Here is a 15,271-nt window from a genome sequence, read left to right on the forward strand (position 1 = left end):
TTTAAACCAGAAGTTTTGGGGGATTTAGAAGAAAATAACTGGAGCAAATAAAACTTGGAGGCTAAAAGGGAGAGTTCTAGACACTCGTGGATTCTTTAAGACCAAACAATATATATATATTCAAGAAGGATCGTAAGAAGCTGTCTGAAAATGAAGCACCAGAAGCGGGTTTCTCCATATGTTTTTGGTCATTGGATTGGTGTCGAGGTTTCACAGATGAACCATTGATTTAAAACTAATGGAGGATTAGTAGATTTTTAATCCTGGTCTTAGCAGCCTGACACACTTTAGTATCAGCGCAACCGCTCTCCAGCCCTCAGTCCACAGAGCTTTAAGCTGCTGAAATCCCATTTTGTGCTAGAGTAATGTATTATTATGAAAGTGTGAAACAGACATTGGCACCCTGATTGCAGTTGCTGCATTACTGTTTATTCAATCTTTCGAAGAAAAAAAATTATGTATTTGAGTGTATAAACTGTTAACTCAGGACATTTTCTTTAAGCCTCCTGTTGAGTTCTGACAATAAGCAACTTTACACTTCTACCATTTAGCAAGATGAATTGAGCAAGACATGCCTTGGCGGTTAAAGCCCACGTACAATTTTCAGCCATGCACTCTATTATTAATTTCACACATTTATGTCAAGCAACTACAAGTTCACTTGTAGTCTTCAACTGATAAGACTGAAGATAAGATAAGATTGAGATAAGATTCTCCTGATAGTCCAGGAGAAAAAAACAGTTTGGCAAGCTAATGACCATAAATTAAACCATGTCAAATCAGCTACTGGTTTAAGCTGGGTTTTCCAGCAGGGTTGCAATTACTGCTTTGAAAATAACCAGCACAACTCCTCCTACATTATGTTTTGTATTAGCTATGCAAGGGAATAGCGTCTCCTCATGGCAGTGTAATTCAGCTGGTAGTGAGGGCAGTAATCTAGTGTGTGAGTCAGGGCTCAGTGCCAGCCTGCAAGGCCATTTCCAATTCTTTGTCTCTAGTGGTGACATTAAAACGTAATTGGCTTCTGCTTCTTCTGCCAACTGTAGTGGCTCCCCATAACATTAAGGGACTTTGGCTGCTCAGAGTACTAAGTTTGTGAATGTGGTGGCTGTAGCCATTCAATCCAAGCTAAATGTCTCATTCTCTATATTCCCTTCTGGTGCTTTGAGTTGTATGGGGGTTTTGTCCTTACTGTTTTTTTTCTTAGAGGATTTTGTATTTACTTGTTTATTAAAGATAGAGAATAACCGGTCCTAAAGAAAATCTCTTTTTTTTTTATTAAATACCAAAATGAAATGTCATGCATTCTTATGCTGATAATACTGATATGTACTGAAATACTAAAACACCGCTACTTAATGTAGAGTGTAAAATAAAGAGCGTGACCGGTGTAGTCTGATTCTCGAATGAATGACATTTATGAACTGGTTCTTTTGAACGAATTACAAACATTCAACACTGTCAGTATAGTGCGATTCCAGAACAAATTACTTTAAAGAGCGGTTCTTTTTAGGAAATGAGAAACATGCTGCACAAATATAGTCCGGACCCTGAACGAATGATTGTAATGAGTTTTGTAATTAATCAATCACACACAGCTTAGAACTGACTGTGAGATTAGCTGGTTCCCAGCTAACAGGGAACATTATGAGAACATTCTGGCAAGGTTCTCTCAAAATTATATACAAACATTATTCCAGTAATTTAAATAGAGCATTCATTTAAAACAATCTTTAATAATGTTATTAAAACGTTAGAACAAAAACATTATTTATACATGGTTCATGGAATGTTTTGGGATGGAATGTATTTTTTTTTCCTGAAATGTTTTAGTTAGGGTTACATTCATCTAACATTTTTAAACGTTACTGCTTGTTTCAGAATATTTAGAGAACATTAAAAAGTAACATTCCCATAAACTTTACAAAATTATAAAATGGAATATTCTCTTAACATTCACATAAACAAAACAAAAAACACACTTTTTGAAAAAAATTGACATTTTGAATGTTTTGAGAACATTCAGAAATATGCTTATTCATAACTTAATGTGAACGTTAGCGAAACGTTCTTGGAACATATTTTTGTTAGATGGGTTGTTCATATTACATATAGCTACCTAAAGATAAACATTATGCATTTTTCCAGTCGTAGTTTGAAAATGAATGAAATATGTTTAATATACGGTAGTATAGTAAAGGCCAAGTATTTTAGAAATTCATGCTGTGACTGAAAAAAGACTGAAAAGTCTGTGTAACAGCTTTGGCAAGAAGTTATTTCAATTGACTTATTGAAATTATGTTTTCTAGAATAGAATAGAATACAATAGAAATTGGCTATGGAGTCACACTTTTTTCCTAATATTTCATCAGAATTGAAATTTCCCTTTTTCTTTGTCAATTGATCAATGGGCTTGAACACCTTGTGATGTTATGTGACGTGACATGACATGTGGCCAAGTATGGTGACCCATACTTGGAATTAGTGCTCTGCATTTACCCATCCAAAGTGCACACACACAGCAGTGAACACACACACACCGTGAACACACACCCGGAGCAGTGGGCAGCCATTTATGCTGCGGCGCCCGGGGAGCAGTTGGGGGTTCGGTGCCCTTGCTCAAGGGCACCTCAGTCATGGTATTGAAGGTGGAAGAGAGCGCTGTACATTCACTCCCTCCACCTACAATCCCTGCCGGTACGAGACTCGAACCCACAACCTTTGGGTTATGAATCCGACTCTCTAACCATTAGGCCACGACTTGTGATCTTCACAGAGGCAGTGCTTGAAGACTGATCCATCAGCGTGCCAGCTTGTTGGCTCTCATATTCTCATCTGTGGAAGCATATCCCTCATATATGGAATATGATCACGCGCTGCTGTTTCCCATTACTCAACACAGCACACTGTGAAACTGTCAAAAGGAACAATGGGGTCATAATGCCCATAAATGAGTGGAAATAACAGACTTATGGCTTGAGTTCTGCTTAACAATACACATTGCGGTTAAGCAGCTTGCAGTTTAATCAAATGGAATAATAAAAACTGGGTAACCCTTGATCCTCATCCAGTCATTACTGCCCTGATGGTTCGGGAAGGACTAAATGAGGCCTGATACATTATATGTGGGGGTTCAGTGATATTAGGCATGGATCGGACCAGGAGGAAATTCACGGGAGATTAGTATGTGAATATGGTTTTTGCAGGCCGTGTGTACACGCTAGATCTTAGCAAGCCTGCCAGAATCATTTTTCTTAAAGCTATGAAACACTTTCTACCTCAGTCATCATTGTGGAATGGAGCCAAGGGCATTGCTTGTGCAGAAAGACAATGCATTAACTGAGGAAATGATTTGGAAAGGAAAGACTGCGATTTGTTTACACTATTTCAACAACTTGTCTGTGTTACATAATGATGTTCTCAGAATGGTTTGAGTGCAATATCATAGTGTGTTCTTGTCTTTCTTTCTATTCCTTTCCTGTCTGTTTTTCTATTTCCTCTCTTCCCAGACTCGGATCTTAGCTTGCGAACAGTGAGTACGCCAAGTCCGGCTCTGATTTTGCCGCCTCATTCATCTCCAGGCGTGCTTAATGGCTCCTCCACGTCTTCCTCCACGTTCGGCACGGAAACCATCGCCATGGTCCACACGCCGCCCACTTCCCTCACCCATCCGCAAAGGAGTCTGCGACAGCCGAGGGACCAGCAGGAGGCGCCCATCGACATCCTTCCTGACCATGCTTTCCTGCAGATCTTCACCCATTTGCCCACCAACCAGCTGTGTCGGTGCGCCCGTGTTTGCCGCCGCTGGTACAACTTGGCCTGGGACCCGCACTTATGGAGGACTATTCGTCTGACGGGAGACGTGCTACATGTGGACCGTGCGCTTCGGGTTCTCACTCGCAGACTGTGCCAGGACACCCCCAATGTGTGTCTCACCCTGGAGACGGTGGTGGTCAGCGGCTGTCGGAGGTTGACCGATCGAGGACTGTACACGGTGGCACAGTGTAGCCCAGAACTGCGTCGCTTAGAGGTGGCTGGCTGTTACAACGTGTCCAATGAGGCCGTGTTTGAGGTGGTGTCACTCTGCCCCAACCTGGAACACCTGGATGTTTCAGGTAATTCATCTTGGGTGATAATGTTTGGTTGTATTATTAGTATTTATCTGTTCTAAACAGTCGCTGCCTACATTGAACACAATACCTAAGTTTCAGCCAATCACAAGGTATTTAATGATTAATGTACAGTTGTAGTAGGATTTTGGACCAGTGAGATTTCTCAATATGAGGGGTTACCCAGCTACAAAACAGAAAGGAAGCGACCATCAAAATAGTTAGATTCACATTAAATACATTGTGATCGTTACATTTGGCTTGGTTAGGACACAGTGTAAAAGTCATGATAATAGTGATGAATTTAATTATTGGAAATAATCTGTGTTGATAATATACGGCCTTGGAGAGTAACTTGTTACATGTAAAGGAATTACGTAATTTAATTACAAAATAAATGTTCTTGTAATCTGTTACAGTTACTGAGAAAAATGTGCAATTAAATTGCAGTTACTTATGAAAATGTTAATGATTACAAAGGGGGTTACATCTGAGTATTTTCAGACACATACAGATTTGATTGATTTCTTACCAAAATTGCATTGACTGCTCTAAAATAATAGACACCAATGTTTCAGGAGTTTAGGACACAGAATAGGACACATGCTTATTTGATAACTGTTTTATTTCCTATTTGGGCTTGTGTATATGCATTTTGAAATTAACAGTTTTTCCCCCCAAGGCATTGTTAGATGCCAGTGTTTCCTGTCGTAGCTGTGCAAAGATTTGATTTAAAAAACAGTATCATAGCTTATAAACTGTAGTTTGTTATGATTTTAAATTTGTATTTTACCTCAGAACGACCTCAAAGTAAAAAGAGGTGCTAAAGTCTGATTTTGTAGTGGCTGTGCTTTAAAATTAAATTATTATTATCTTAATTCAAGTGATGAAGGATTATGAATGTCTGACAGTAATCAGTGTTGAGTACTACTGTGAGGTTAACCCTCCCCGCTTTAAATGTTTGAGAACGGTTAACAGTTTAGAAAATTGTAGAAAAAATTGAGAAATTAGAATTTTGAAAAGTAATCAAATCAGTTACACTACTTATTACATTTTAAATAGGGCAACTTGTAATCTGTAACCTACATTTTCAAAGTAACCTTCCCAGCACTGATAATACATTTTTAACTAACCATTTATTTAGAATGGATTTGTTTCTGTACACATTTTAATCTTGAATTATTTCAACTGGTTTTGCTTCAGAACCCAGATTTTATGTTAGACATAAAGTGGCATCCCAAAACAGCACCAAATTTGTTTATTGTGCAAAATGTTTGTATCTACATGACACAATATGAGCTGCATAGGCCCAACAGTATGCAAAATTATTTAAATTATTCCTGATCTAGTCTGAACAGGAAAATTGACCAATTTTGGTTTCTGAAAGTCTCTTGAATTTCGGTGGTCTTATGGTCTTGGCAGCCAATAATTCACTGCACATATCAAATTGTGGTTGGCACAGACTCTGTTTATCTTCATTGCAAGTGAACCCGGATTTAATCTAGACTGGGTTGTTTCTTTTACCTTGTGACCACTAAAAAAAATTCACTCAGAAATTGCTAGTATATTTCACAATTAATAACAAAGAGCAGCACCACATTGAATTAGACATGGATTTTTAAAGTAGAAATTATATATTTTTAATTGTACTCCAGTAATCTTTCATTTACAACTTTGAAAACTCTTTTTTTCAGTGTAGTTTTGTTCATGTTTTCAAGGATGAGAAACTATAGATGCATTTTATAATTTGCATTCATCTCAATTTGTATTTTCCCCAAGCGGTTCACTACCAGAACAGACCTGTGACCCAGTTGAGAACCACCGGTTTAACATTTGGCATAAAAAGCAGAAATAATGAAGTATTTGAGTCTGTACTAACACAGTTATATTCAATTTGACATTCTCAACAAAACATGTCAGTAATGTAGCTGTGTTGGTCTACAAACTCTCCGAAAACACAGAAGGATTTTTAGTCAGCTGTATAAATGACTTCCTGACTCAGAGCCAAACAGCCTGTGCTTCACCTGCTTTGTTGTCCAGCACAGAAGACAGTCAAGTCTTTTTTTTTCTCTCTCACAGAGATTATTCTGAAATGTCCAGGACTTCCTCTTGGAAAAGCTGGAAAAGGTATTAATAGCTCTGGCATTCTGTCTGCGCTCTCTATACTTCCCAAAAGAAACATAAGCCCAAGCAGAACCAGGACCTCTGACTTTAAGGTGCTTAGGGAAAATCTGCTACCCTAATTTAGAGAATCAATGACCAACTGTCTTTTGTATCAAATTAATTGCTTTAAAGGTAGACTATTTAATGTGCATATAACTCTAAATAGCTTTTATATGAATATTTGTCCACTTGTCCAGTATATATTATAGTATAGTATATTTATATAGCTTTTTCTGTTCATGTTTTTAATGACTTTTCCTGGCAACCTTTTATCCATTTTCTTTTCAATTTTCTTAGAAGCATTATATTTCACAGATGACCATATAGCCCTAGAAGTTTACAATTTAGGACTTAGTGAATGAGTATGTCAGAAAATAATACTCCTTCTCCTCATGTCCTCAAGTCCCTTCCCTGGTGTTTTATTTCCAACTTCCTGCGCTGCACTTCCTGTTGGAGCATGATGTTTTTCCTGTGTGAGTGCAGGTGTCCGGCTGGGGTCCCTCTGCCATTGGACTGGAGCGCTGCATTCTCCTAAAGGAGACACGGGGAGATCCCATCCCCCACCCCTCCTGATATAACTCATTTCAGATGTCTCTCCAAGGTTTAGATCAAACCCTTCCCTGCCGTTTTCATGTTCTTCAGATATTCTGCAATAACCTTCAGCTTTAGTTCTACTGTAATGGCTTTTGTTTGTCTGATGTTCGTGTTTCTTAAGTTAAATCAGATGACAGAGGTGAAGAGCAGATACATTTCTCAGATGGCGTGTTTCACATCAAGACTTTTCTGTGATTTCTGTAAAAACAGATCTAAAAGCAAACATTTGGTATTTCTTTTCATGTGCATCTGACAGCATGAAAAAGTCGTTAGTCTTTTGGGAATAAAAATGATCACATACACATGGTTCTGAAGAAATGTTTTGGGACTTTTCTTTTTCATAATGGTCAAAACAGTCCCTATAATTTATCTTCAAAGACTTAGTTTAAAGCTGAAATGTGTCATTCTTGTTAAAATACTTTCTCCTGTGTCAACTTAATATGCAGAGACAATTATACAGTAAGTAAAAAAAAATCCAAGTGTGCATCTGGTTCACAAATACGAAGAAATAAGAAAAAACTAAGGGTGCTCCAAAAAGGCTAAAAAATATCTCATATTATGTCCTTATGAGAGCATACTTCCATATCCAAGTAGATTTAGATATTCTTTTTAAAAAACATTATTAGAGGGGCTACATCTTTTTAAATATTTTTTATATATTTTAATATAATTGATATAAAAAAATTTATTATATTGAAATCTATGTGAGTGCCTGGATGTGAAAGTATGCAAGGAGATATAAACTAATGTTTTTTTTTTAAAGCATGTATATTAATATGTTAATTCTAAAGCTTATATTTGTTGTATATTATATTTTCAGTATATTAATTTAAATTGTAGGGGAATTTACAGTTAAAACCCAAGGAGCAGGTGTGTTGAATGAAGACCAGGAGTCAGAGATGCAATCAATTGAAGAAAAATTTACTGAAGAAAATAGTTTGCCGTTTCAGGCAGAAGTCCGCTTCAGTACTCGCAATGGAGTTCGTAGGCCGCTCTGTTTACAGCTTAACAACACCAATAATTATACTCTAACAGAGGTATATCCAAGTAGATTTAGATATTCTTTTTAAAAAACATTATTAGAGGGGCTACATCTTTTTAAATATTTTTTATATATTTTAATATAATTGATATAAAAAAATTTATTATATTGAAATCTATGTGAGTGCCTGGATGTGAAAGTATGCAAGGAGATATAAACTAATGTTTTTTTTTTAAAGCATGTATATTAATATGTTAATTCTAAAGCTTATATTTGTTGTATATTATATTTTCAGTATATTAATTTAAATTGTAGGGGAATTTACAGTTAAAACCCAAGGAGCAGGTGTGTTGAATGAAGACCAGGAGTCAGAGATGCAATCAATTGAAGAAAAATTTACTGAAGAAAATAGTTTGCCGTTTCAGGCAGAAGTCCGCTTCAGTACTCGCAATGGAGTTCGTAGGCCGCTCTGTTTACAGCTTAACAACACCAATAATTATACTCTAACAGAGGTTGCTAATTGCATCAAATGCATAGGTAAGCAAGATTCTGATTGGTTCTAAAATCTATAGATAAAGTCAGAGATCTGAGGTCAGACGCAATAGGTCTCTCCAGAGACTTGTATCTGATACCCTGGACATCAGGGTGACGGCAAATGATGGTTTCCTCCTAGGGCTGTCTCCGCATCTAGCTGCAAAGACAAACTCACACACACATATGCAGAGAACACTTATGTGTACTTCAAGGTTGCCGGGCTCTGCCCTGAATCTGATCCAATATGGTTCACTACACACACACAATGAGAGCAGCTTCTTAGAAAGTAAAAAGGCAGACTAAAGCCATATTCAACTTATTTTCTAGCATGCATAAATGTAACTTTGATTAATAATTATTCAAGAAGAAACAAATATATATATTATGAAGGTCACGATGTCTCCAGGATTCCACTCCTTCAAAACAATAAATAATGTTTTAAATCTATATTAACATTTATTATAATATAATTGCTAATCCATTAAACATTGTAGACAGACCTAACTTAAGTAAATTAAAATTGTATAATATAAAAATATATGATCATAATATTATATCATCTTTTATTTATATTTATAAATATAATTACATAAATAATAATATATAGTAACTATATATTACCTAAATAAAAAAACAATTGATATTTATCATTATTTGTGCTATTTAATTTGTTGATGCTAGAAGCACAGAAACTACACACTTTATCTTTAAACAACAAAACAAAGTTTTGGTAAATTTTTCAAATCAGGTTCTGAATTGTACATATTGTGTGTGCAGTTTAAATTTATTCTTCTATAATTATCAAGCGTAGCGTTAGTTCTGGCAGGTCACGTTAGTCAAGCTCACATCAGCTGACTCTCAGCTGATCCCCATCAACCTATGGGAATACGACATCTATCTAAGCATTCATATATAAGGTCCCTCAGTATTATCAGCAGTTTTCGCATTGCTCAATAGCTAATTAGCCTCCTCCATCCCCAACTCCTCCTCTGTCAGTCGGGATTCAGCCTTCTGATTCTCCTTGAATCAAACTAATTCTAAAATGTGTACATAAAATGATTGAACTTAACAATATCTGCAATACATTTATGTTAGTTCTGTTCTGTTTACCCTGGGGGGTTATTGCTGCTCTCCCTGCTCTCATCCATGCTAGGCTGCATGGAGGCGCAGTGAGTTCTTGCCCAGAACAGAACCATACCGCCAATCCAAACTGTACGCTAACTGTCAATCATCTTTGAGGATAGTGGTCCTGACAGAATTGTCTTTGTACTCTGCAGGGTGCTCTAAGGTGACCTGCATCAGCCTGACACGGGACGTGTCCTTCAAACTCTCCCCTCTTCATGGGCAGCATATCTCCATCCGCTATCTTGACATGACTGACTGTTTTGCTCTGGAAGACGAAGGCCTGCACACCATTGCCGCCCACTGCACTCAGCTCACCCACCTCTACCTGCGACGCTGTGTGCGCCTGACTGATGAGGGCCTGCGCTTCTTAGTCATCTACTGCCCGTCCGTGCGGGAGCTCAGCGTCAGCGACTGCCGCTTCATCAGTGACTTTGGCCTGCGGGAGATCGCCAAACTAGAGGGCCGCCTGCGCTACCTCAGCATAGCGCACTGCGGCCGCATCACAGACGTGGGCGTGCGCTACATAGCCAAATACTGCAAAAGACTGCGGTACCTGAACGCTCGTGGCTGCGAGGGGCTGACAGACCACGGCATCGAGCACCTTGCCAAGAACTGCCTCAAGCTCAAGTCCCTGGACATCGGGAAGTGCCCACTGGTGTCGGACGCCGGCCTGGAGCAACTTGCACTAAACTCGTTCAACCTGAAGAGACTGAGTCTGAAGTCGTGCGAGAGCATCACGGGCCGCGGGCTGCAGGTGGTGGCAGCCAACTGCTTCGACCTTCAGCTGCTGAATGTACAGGACTGTGACGTGCCACTGGAGGCGCTGCGCTTTGTCAAGCGTCATTGTAAACGCTGCGTCATTGAACACACCAATCCAGCCTTTTTCTGAGAGCTGCACGCATGGGATTGTGTGGATGGATTTGAGAAGACCTCAAATCTGTTTTGACCCGGGCCGGTGATGTCTCTGCTAGTCAACACAGCGGAGATTTGCACTGCTGCACCTCTGTATTTAATTTGCATGGTTGGGAGAAATCTGAACTTTTTTTAATCCATTTATTTATATTTTTATTCACTTATATATTTTTGATTACTCTTCTTGTCTATGTCAGATTGTATTACGTGTAACATGTACATTTCACCATGAATGCAATTTGTTGGTGCGTAGAGGATTACATGATGTGACTTTAACCAGAAATGAAACTAGACATATTTTGCAGCAGTCCACAGTTCGCTTTTTGTTGTTGTTGTTGTTTACATTTGATATCTCTGTTATGAATGTTTTGCTTTGTTTCATCATGTAAGCCTTGTAATAGCTTGGTTTCTATCTTGGTTTCATTGGCCAAAAATATTAGGCTACCAAACAGTGCCATTTTGCTGTGACGTTCACCTTTGTAATGGTCAATAAGGCTTTTTCAGGTGTTTAACAAATGGAAGACCACAGTGGAATAAAGAGGTCTAAGCCATATTAAACAAAATCATAATGTCTGTGTTCTGTCGATTTGTGCAACCCTGTCAGATTTATCTATTACCTCCCATTAAAACAGTAGGTAGTACAATTCGACAACGAAAATGCTACGTCAAATTATGGTTTATTAACATCTACACCTACCCCAACCCTAAATCTACCCCTTACAGTAATGCAAATACAGTAATTATTGTTGTTCCGCGTGAGACAAAGAACACAGTATTGATGTGCGCATGTGCAATAAGCCCTGGTATGACAATCTGAGGGGTAGGATAAAATGTCAGGACACCTGGTCTAGGTGAAATATGCAATTACATTGGTTGTCAACCTGTGGGCTGCAGTCCCCTTAAGGACCAGGGAAGTACTGCAAGATGCTTTTGATTAGTGTTTTTTTTTCTGCAAATAAGATATATGTCAAAATAAAATAGCATTATTTTTTTTTTATAAATTGTTATATTTTCATATTATATTAATATAGTATGTGGGATGCAAAATATTTTGTACTTGGGTAAAAAGATAACCCTGGACTCGAAGAATATCAGGGTTTTTTTTTTTTTTTTAGGAGAACAGGCATCTCCTAATTACCTTAGGCATTGTGTGATTTTTTATTTTCAGGCAGTATGCATAATTTATTATGAAACATTTCAAACAAAGCTGTTTTGACAGTTACTTTGGATTAATCTGTTTTAGCTATCATTTAGTCGCTAACCGACACCTTGGTCAATTATTAACATAAATAGTTAGTATGAATACCTTGAAAAAGATAATGGTGTCTCTTTTAATAATTGATGATACTAGTGCTCTGCTCTGGTAGAGGTTATATTCTTCATGGCGGCACGCAACCAAAGGTCACCATATGGCAACATGCGGTTCTGCAGAACTAACTTCCAGGTAATATTGAGTAATTTTGGGTAATAGTGAGAAAAATAACTTTATTTTTATTATCGTGAAATAAAAGTACTCATAATGTAAAATTATGTTTGGTCTTATCCAGGGCCGTCCTTAGCTGACACGGGGCCCATTGCAAGGTAGGGAGCAGGGCCACCCTCTGTCCGTTCGTGATCGCGTTCCCCCTAAGGACGGCCCCGGTCATATCGTTTACCACCAAACAACAGCATAATGACCTCAAAAGAAGTCAAACGATGGTGATCTATTTTCTCACAAGATAAATTTTTCACCATTGGAATTTTACTAAGTTAATGAGGGAAATAATAAATTTGACTTTATCATTTTCGCTAACGTTAGTAAGTTAGTAAGTAGCCTACTTCAAAGTTGCAAACATATGCAAAAGCAACATTCACATTAATAACCTTAAATTGCAGTTTTGTTTGGATTAATAATAATAAACAATTTTAAGTTCGATGTTCTGTCATGTGTTATGCAGTAACTTTTATGGATATGCAGATTGGACGCAGGGGCGCAACTGCACATTTGCAGAGGGGTATTGTTGGCACCCCCCTGTATTCTAGTAGCCCCTAAAACTTAACTCCTGCAGAAAAGTTTATATATATATATATATACAGGTGCATAATTTATTGAGATGCACCTGTATATATATATATATATAAACTTTTCTGCAGGAGTTAAGTTTTAGGGGTATATATGGATTTTTTTCATTTTTACTAGAGATAATTCATGGAAAACTGGCCATGCTAAGTTGAAGATTTCTGCAAAGATTTCACCTGGCAGAAAAACAAATAGGCCTACTATTAAAATGAATGTCATGATTCCCACTATGATCACTAGATGGCAGTAGAGGATCATTTATTGTCTCATTTACCATTTCCACTTTGTAATATAGTTATTTTCACATGTTTTGCTAATGGATTTATATTTAGACATAAAAATCCCAATTGTAGCATTTAAAAATCTAATTTTCGTCAAAATTCAGCATTGTTTTGTTTTGAAGTATGGAGTAGCAAGAGTTTTCAACTCATCGGATCTGCTTGAATCACACAGATGGCCTATTTTGAATTAAAAACGCACATTCACAAACATGTGGTTTTATTTGTTTGTTTGTTTTTTGTTTTTTGGAGCAATAGAGATACTCATAAATGACCTGATATTTGCCCTCTTCGGCAGTGGCCAGGATGTTTTCATAGGGGTGGCCAGGAAGGGGCCAGCAATCAGTCTGGTGGCAAAGAAATCTTCATTATTTCAATATAGAAATGTAGCTTATTTGACTATACTGGACTGTTTTAGTGCCTAAAACACAACTGAATACAGTTAATTTGTACGTAATTGTAATTGAGAATTTGTGAAGTCGTGAATTAGATCAGGTAATTGAGTATAATATTTTTCTATTATTTTTGTATTACCGGGTATTTTAATAAAAGGGCTCACTCTGCTCAGTCAGCCTGGTTCTGGGTCTCAGCACCCCAAAAGCTTGTTCTCCATCATTGCACAGGCCTACTCATGGATGAGACATGCACTATTCGTTGTCAAAATGAATTCATTGCATCAGTTTTGTCAAACCTAAATCGAGCTCCTATTAACCTAAATAAAAAAAGTTCTCCATCTGCAATAATGTGAAAAAGGGCGGAAGTCAACAGCACATAAATGCCAGAATGTAAAATTAGTTTATTTTATGCATTTAAATATAATTTCATTTTCGTACTTTACAAATTACAAAGTACAACTGCTCTAGCTGTGCTCACATTTAGCTTACTTGTGCATTAAATTAGGCTACAAATAAAAAAAATACATAGGCTATCATCTTGAGCCCTATAGTGATCTCGAATTGCAGAATATTTCAGTACATGCATTTGAGAGACGTTTAAATGTGATGCATGTATACATGCATGCACAGTTTTGCAGCTTTAATCGCAATTAAAAAAAAAATAATCGTAGCTTTTCCGCACTCGTTTGCCTCGCGCCTGATGCTGAGGGCAAGTTGAAGCGCGTCTGAAAAGTCTCCCGTTTGTTGTGGTCGTACGGCGGTTCCGCGTCTTAATAAGTTTATAATAAATACATTTTTAAACTCATTAAAAATGCTAAAACCCGTTCAATAAAAATGTTTCATTACATAATTTTTAACAACTAAGCTTTTGATTATTTATAACGTTTTATTACATAAGATTTCCACATAATGATTTCGGCAAAATGGCGCCCCCCTATGTACTGCATATACTGCATACCCCGTTTTTGCGCCACTGATTGGAAGTCCAGGAAACTACACACACATATATATATATATATATATATATATATTTTTTCTTTTTTTTTTTTTTTTTTTACTTTTTAAAAAAATTATTATTATGCTTCCATTTACAACAAACAAGGTACATAAACACCACATAATCTAACAACACGTGAACAGCCTTAGGCTGAGCATAACCAACAAACGAGATCAGAATAAACCAATAATAAAGAAGAAAAGAAAAATAAATAAATAAATAAAATAGAACAAATAAAACAAACCAAAAGGGGCTTTTTACATTAGTTTATACATGCCCCAAAAACGAAATCAATTTGAGAGCTTTCTTGTTTTTAACCAATTCTAAAGATTTGCACAACATTTTAACCTCATCCATCCACTGGTTAAAGTTGGGTTTAGATTTAAACATTTATGAATGAAAAACTTTCCAAGACAAAGCAAGAAATTAATAACAAAATCCAACCCTTTGTTTTCCAGACAAATACCAAACCTAATGAACTTCATAGTTCAACCTCTCTAGACTGTAGCCAGTTCTGTACATCTCTCCAAAAAAGTGGCACCAAATCACAACAAAAGAAAACATGCTCTAGATTTTCAATATTCGTTTCACAAAAAAAACACAATTATCCACATCCAAATTCAATTTCAGTCTTAAAAATTCATTGGTAGGATAAATCTCGTTACATTTTGAAGTTCACCTCCTTAACTTTAGGAGGAAGATGAAAAGATATATAGCTTTTCCTAATTGTTTTAATTTCCATAATATCAAAATCTTTGAGCATGTATTCCCTTCTAATAGGGTACCTTATCTACACCAAAATCTGTAATTGTATTAACCAACAGGGGACAGTTCTGATAAACATGCACATCTGGCCAGGCTTTTGCAGGAACTCTTGTAGACTCAGGGTGGAAGAGGGTGTGCTGGAGATCAAGCCGTTATCATGAGCTATGAAATAATGAATATTATGAATATGAATGTCATACAGTCCGCTGGGGGAAAGTGTCAGGGCCACTGAGGGATTTTGAGATTTTAAATATTATTATTATTATTAATATCTATTATTATTTAATTATAATGTTATTATGATTTAATTACAATATTATTTAATAACAATGCTGAATTGTATTTAAAAAAATAAAGG

At 36.9% G+C, this 15,271-nt stretch overlaps 1 protein-coding gene across 1 annotated transcript in view; it reads left to right on the plus strand.

Annotated features, from left to right (window-relative positions):
* LOC107585539 (F-box/LRR-repeat protein 7-like) overlaps positions 1-10,974 on the plus strand; it is a 37,301-nt gene extending 26,327 nt beyond the window's left edge. The window contains exons 3-4 of the mRNA XM_016272589.1: positions 3,510-4,115; positions 9,660-10,974. Of these exons, the coding sequence (XP_016128075.1) occupies positions 3,510-4,115; positions 9,660-10,396 (1,343 nt within the window). The 3' untranslated portion in view covers positions 10,397-10,974. The remainder of the gene's footprint in view (positions 1-3,509; positions 4,116-9,659) is intronic.
* Positions 10,975-15,271: the final 4,297 nt, after the last annotated feature.

The sequence above is a fragment of the Sinocyclocheilus grahami genome, unplaced genomic scaffold, assembly GCF_001515645.1.
Source record: "Sinocyclocheilus grahami isolate Dianchi unplaced genomic scaffold, SAMN03320097.WGS_v1.1 scaffold5.1, whole genome shotgun sequence".
Classification (NCBI taxonomy): Eukaryota; Metazoa; Chordata; class Actinopteri; order Cypriniformes; family Cyprinidae; genus Sinocyclocheilus; species Sinocyclocheilus grahami.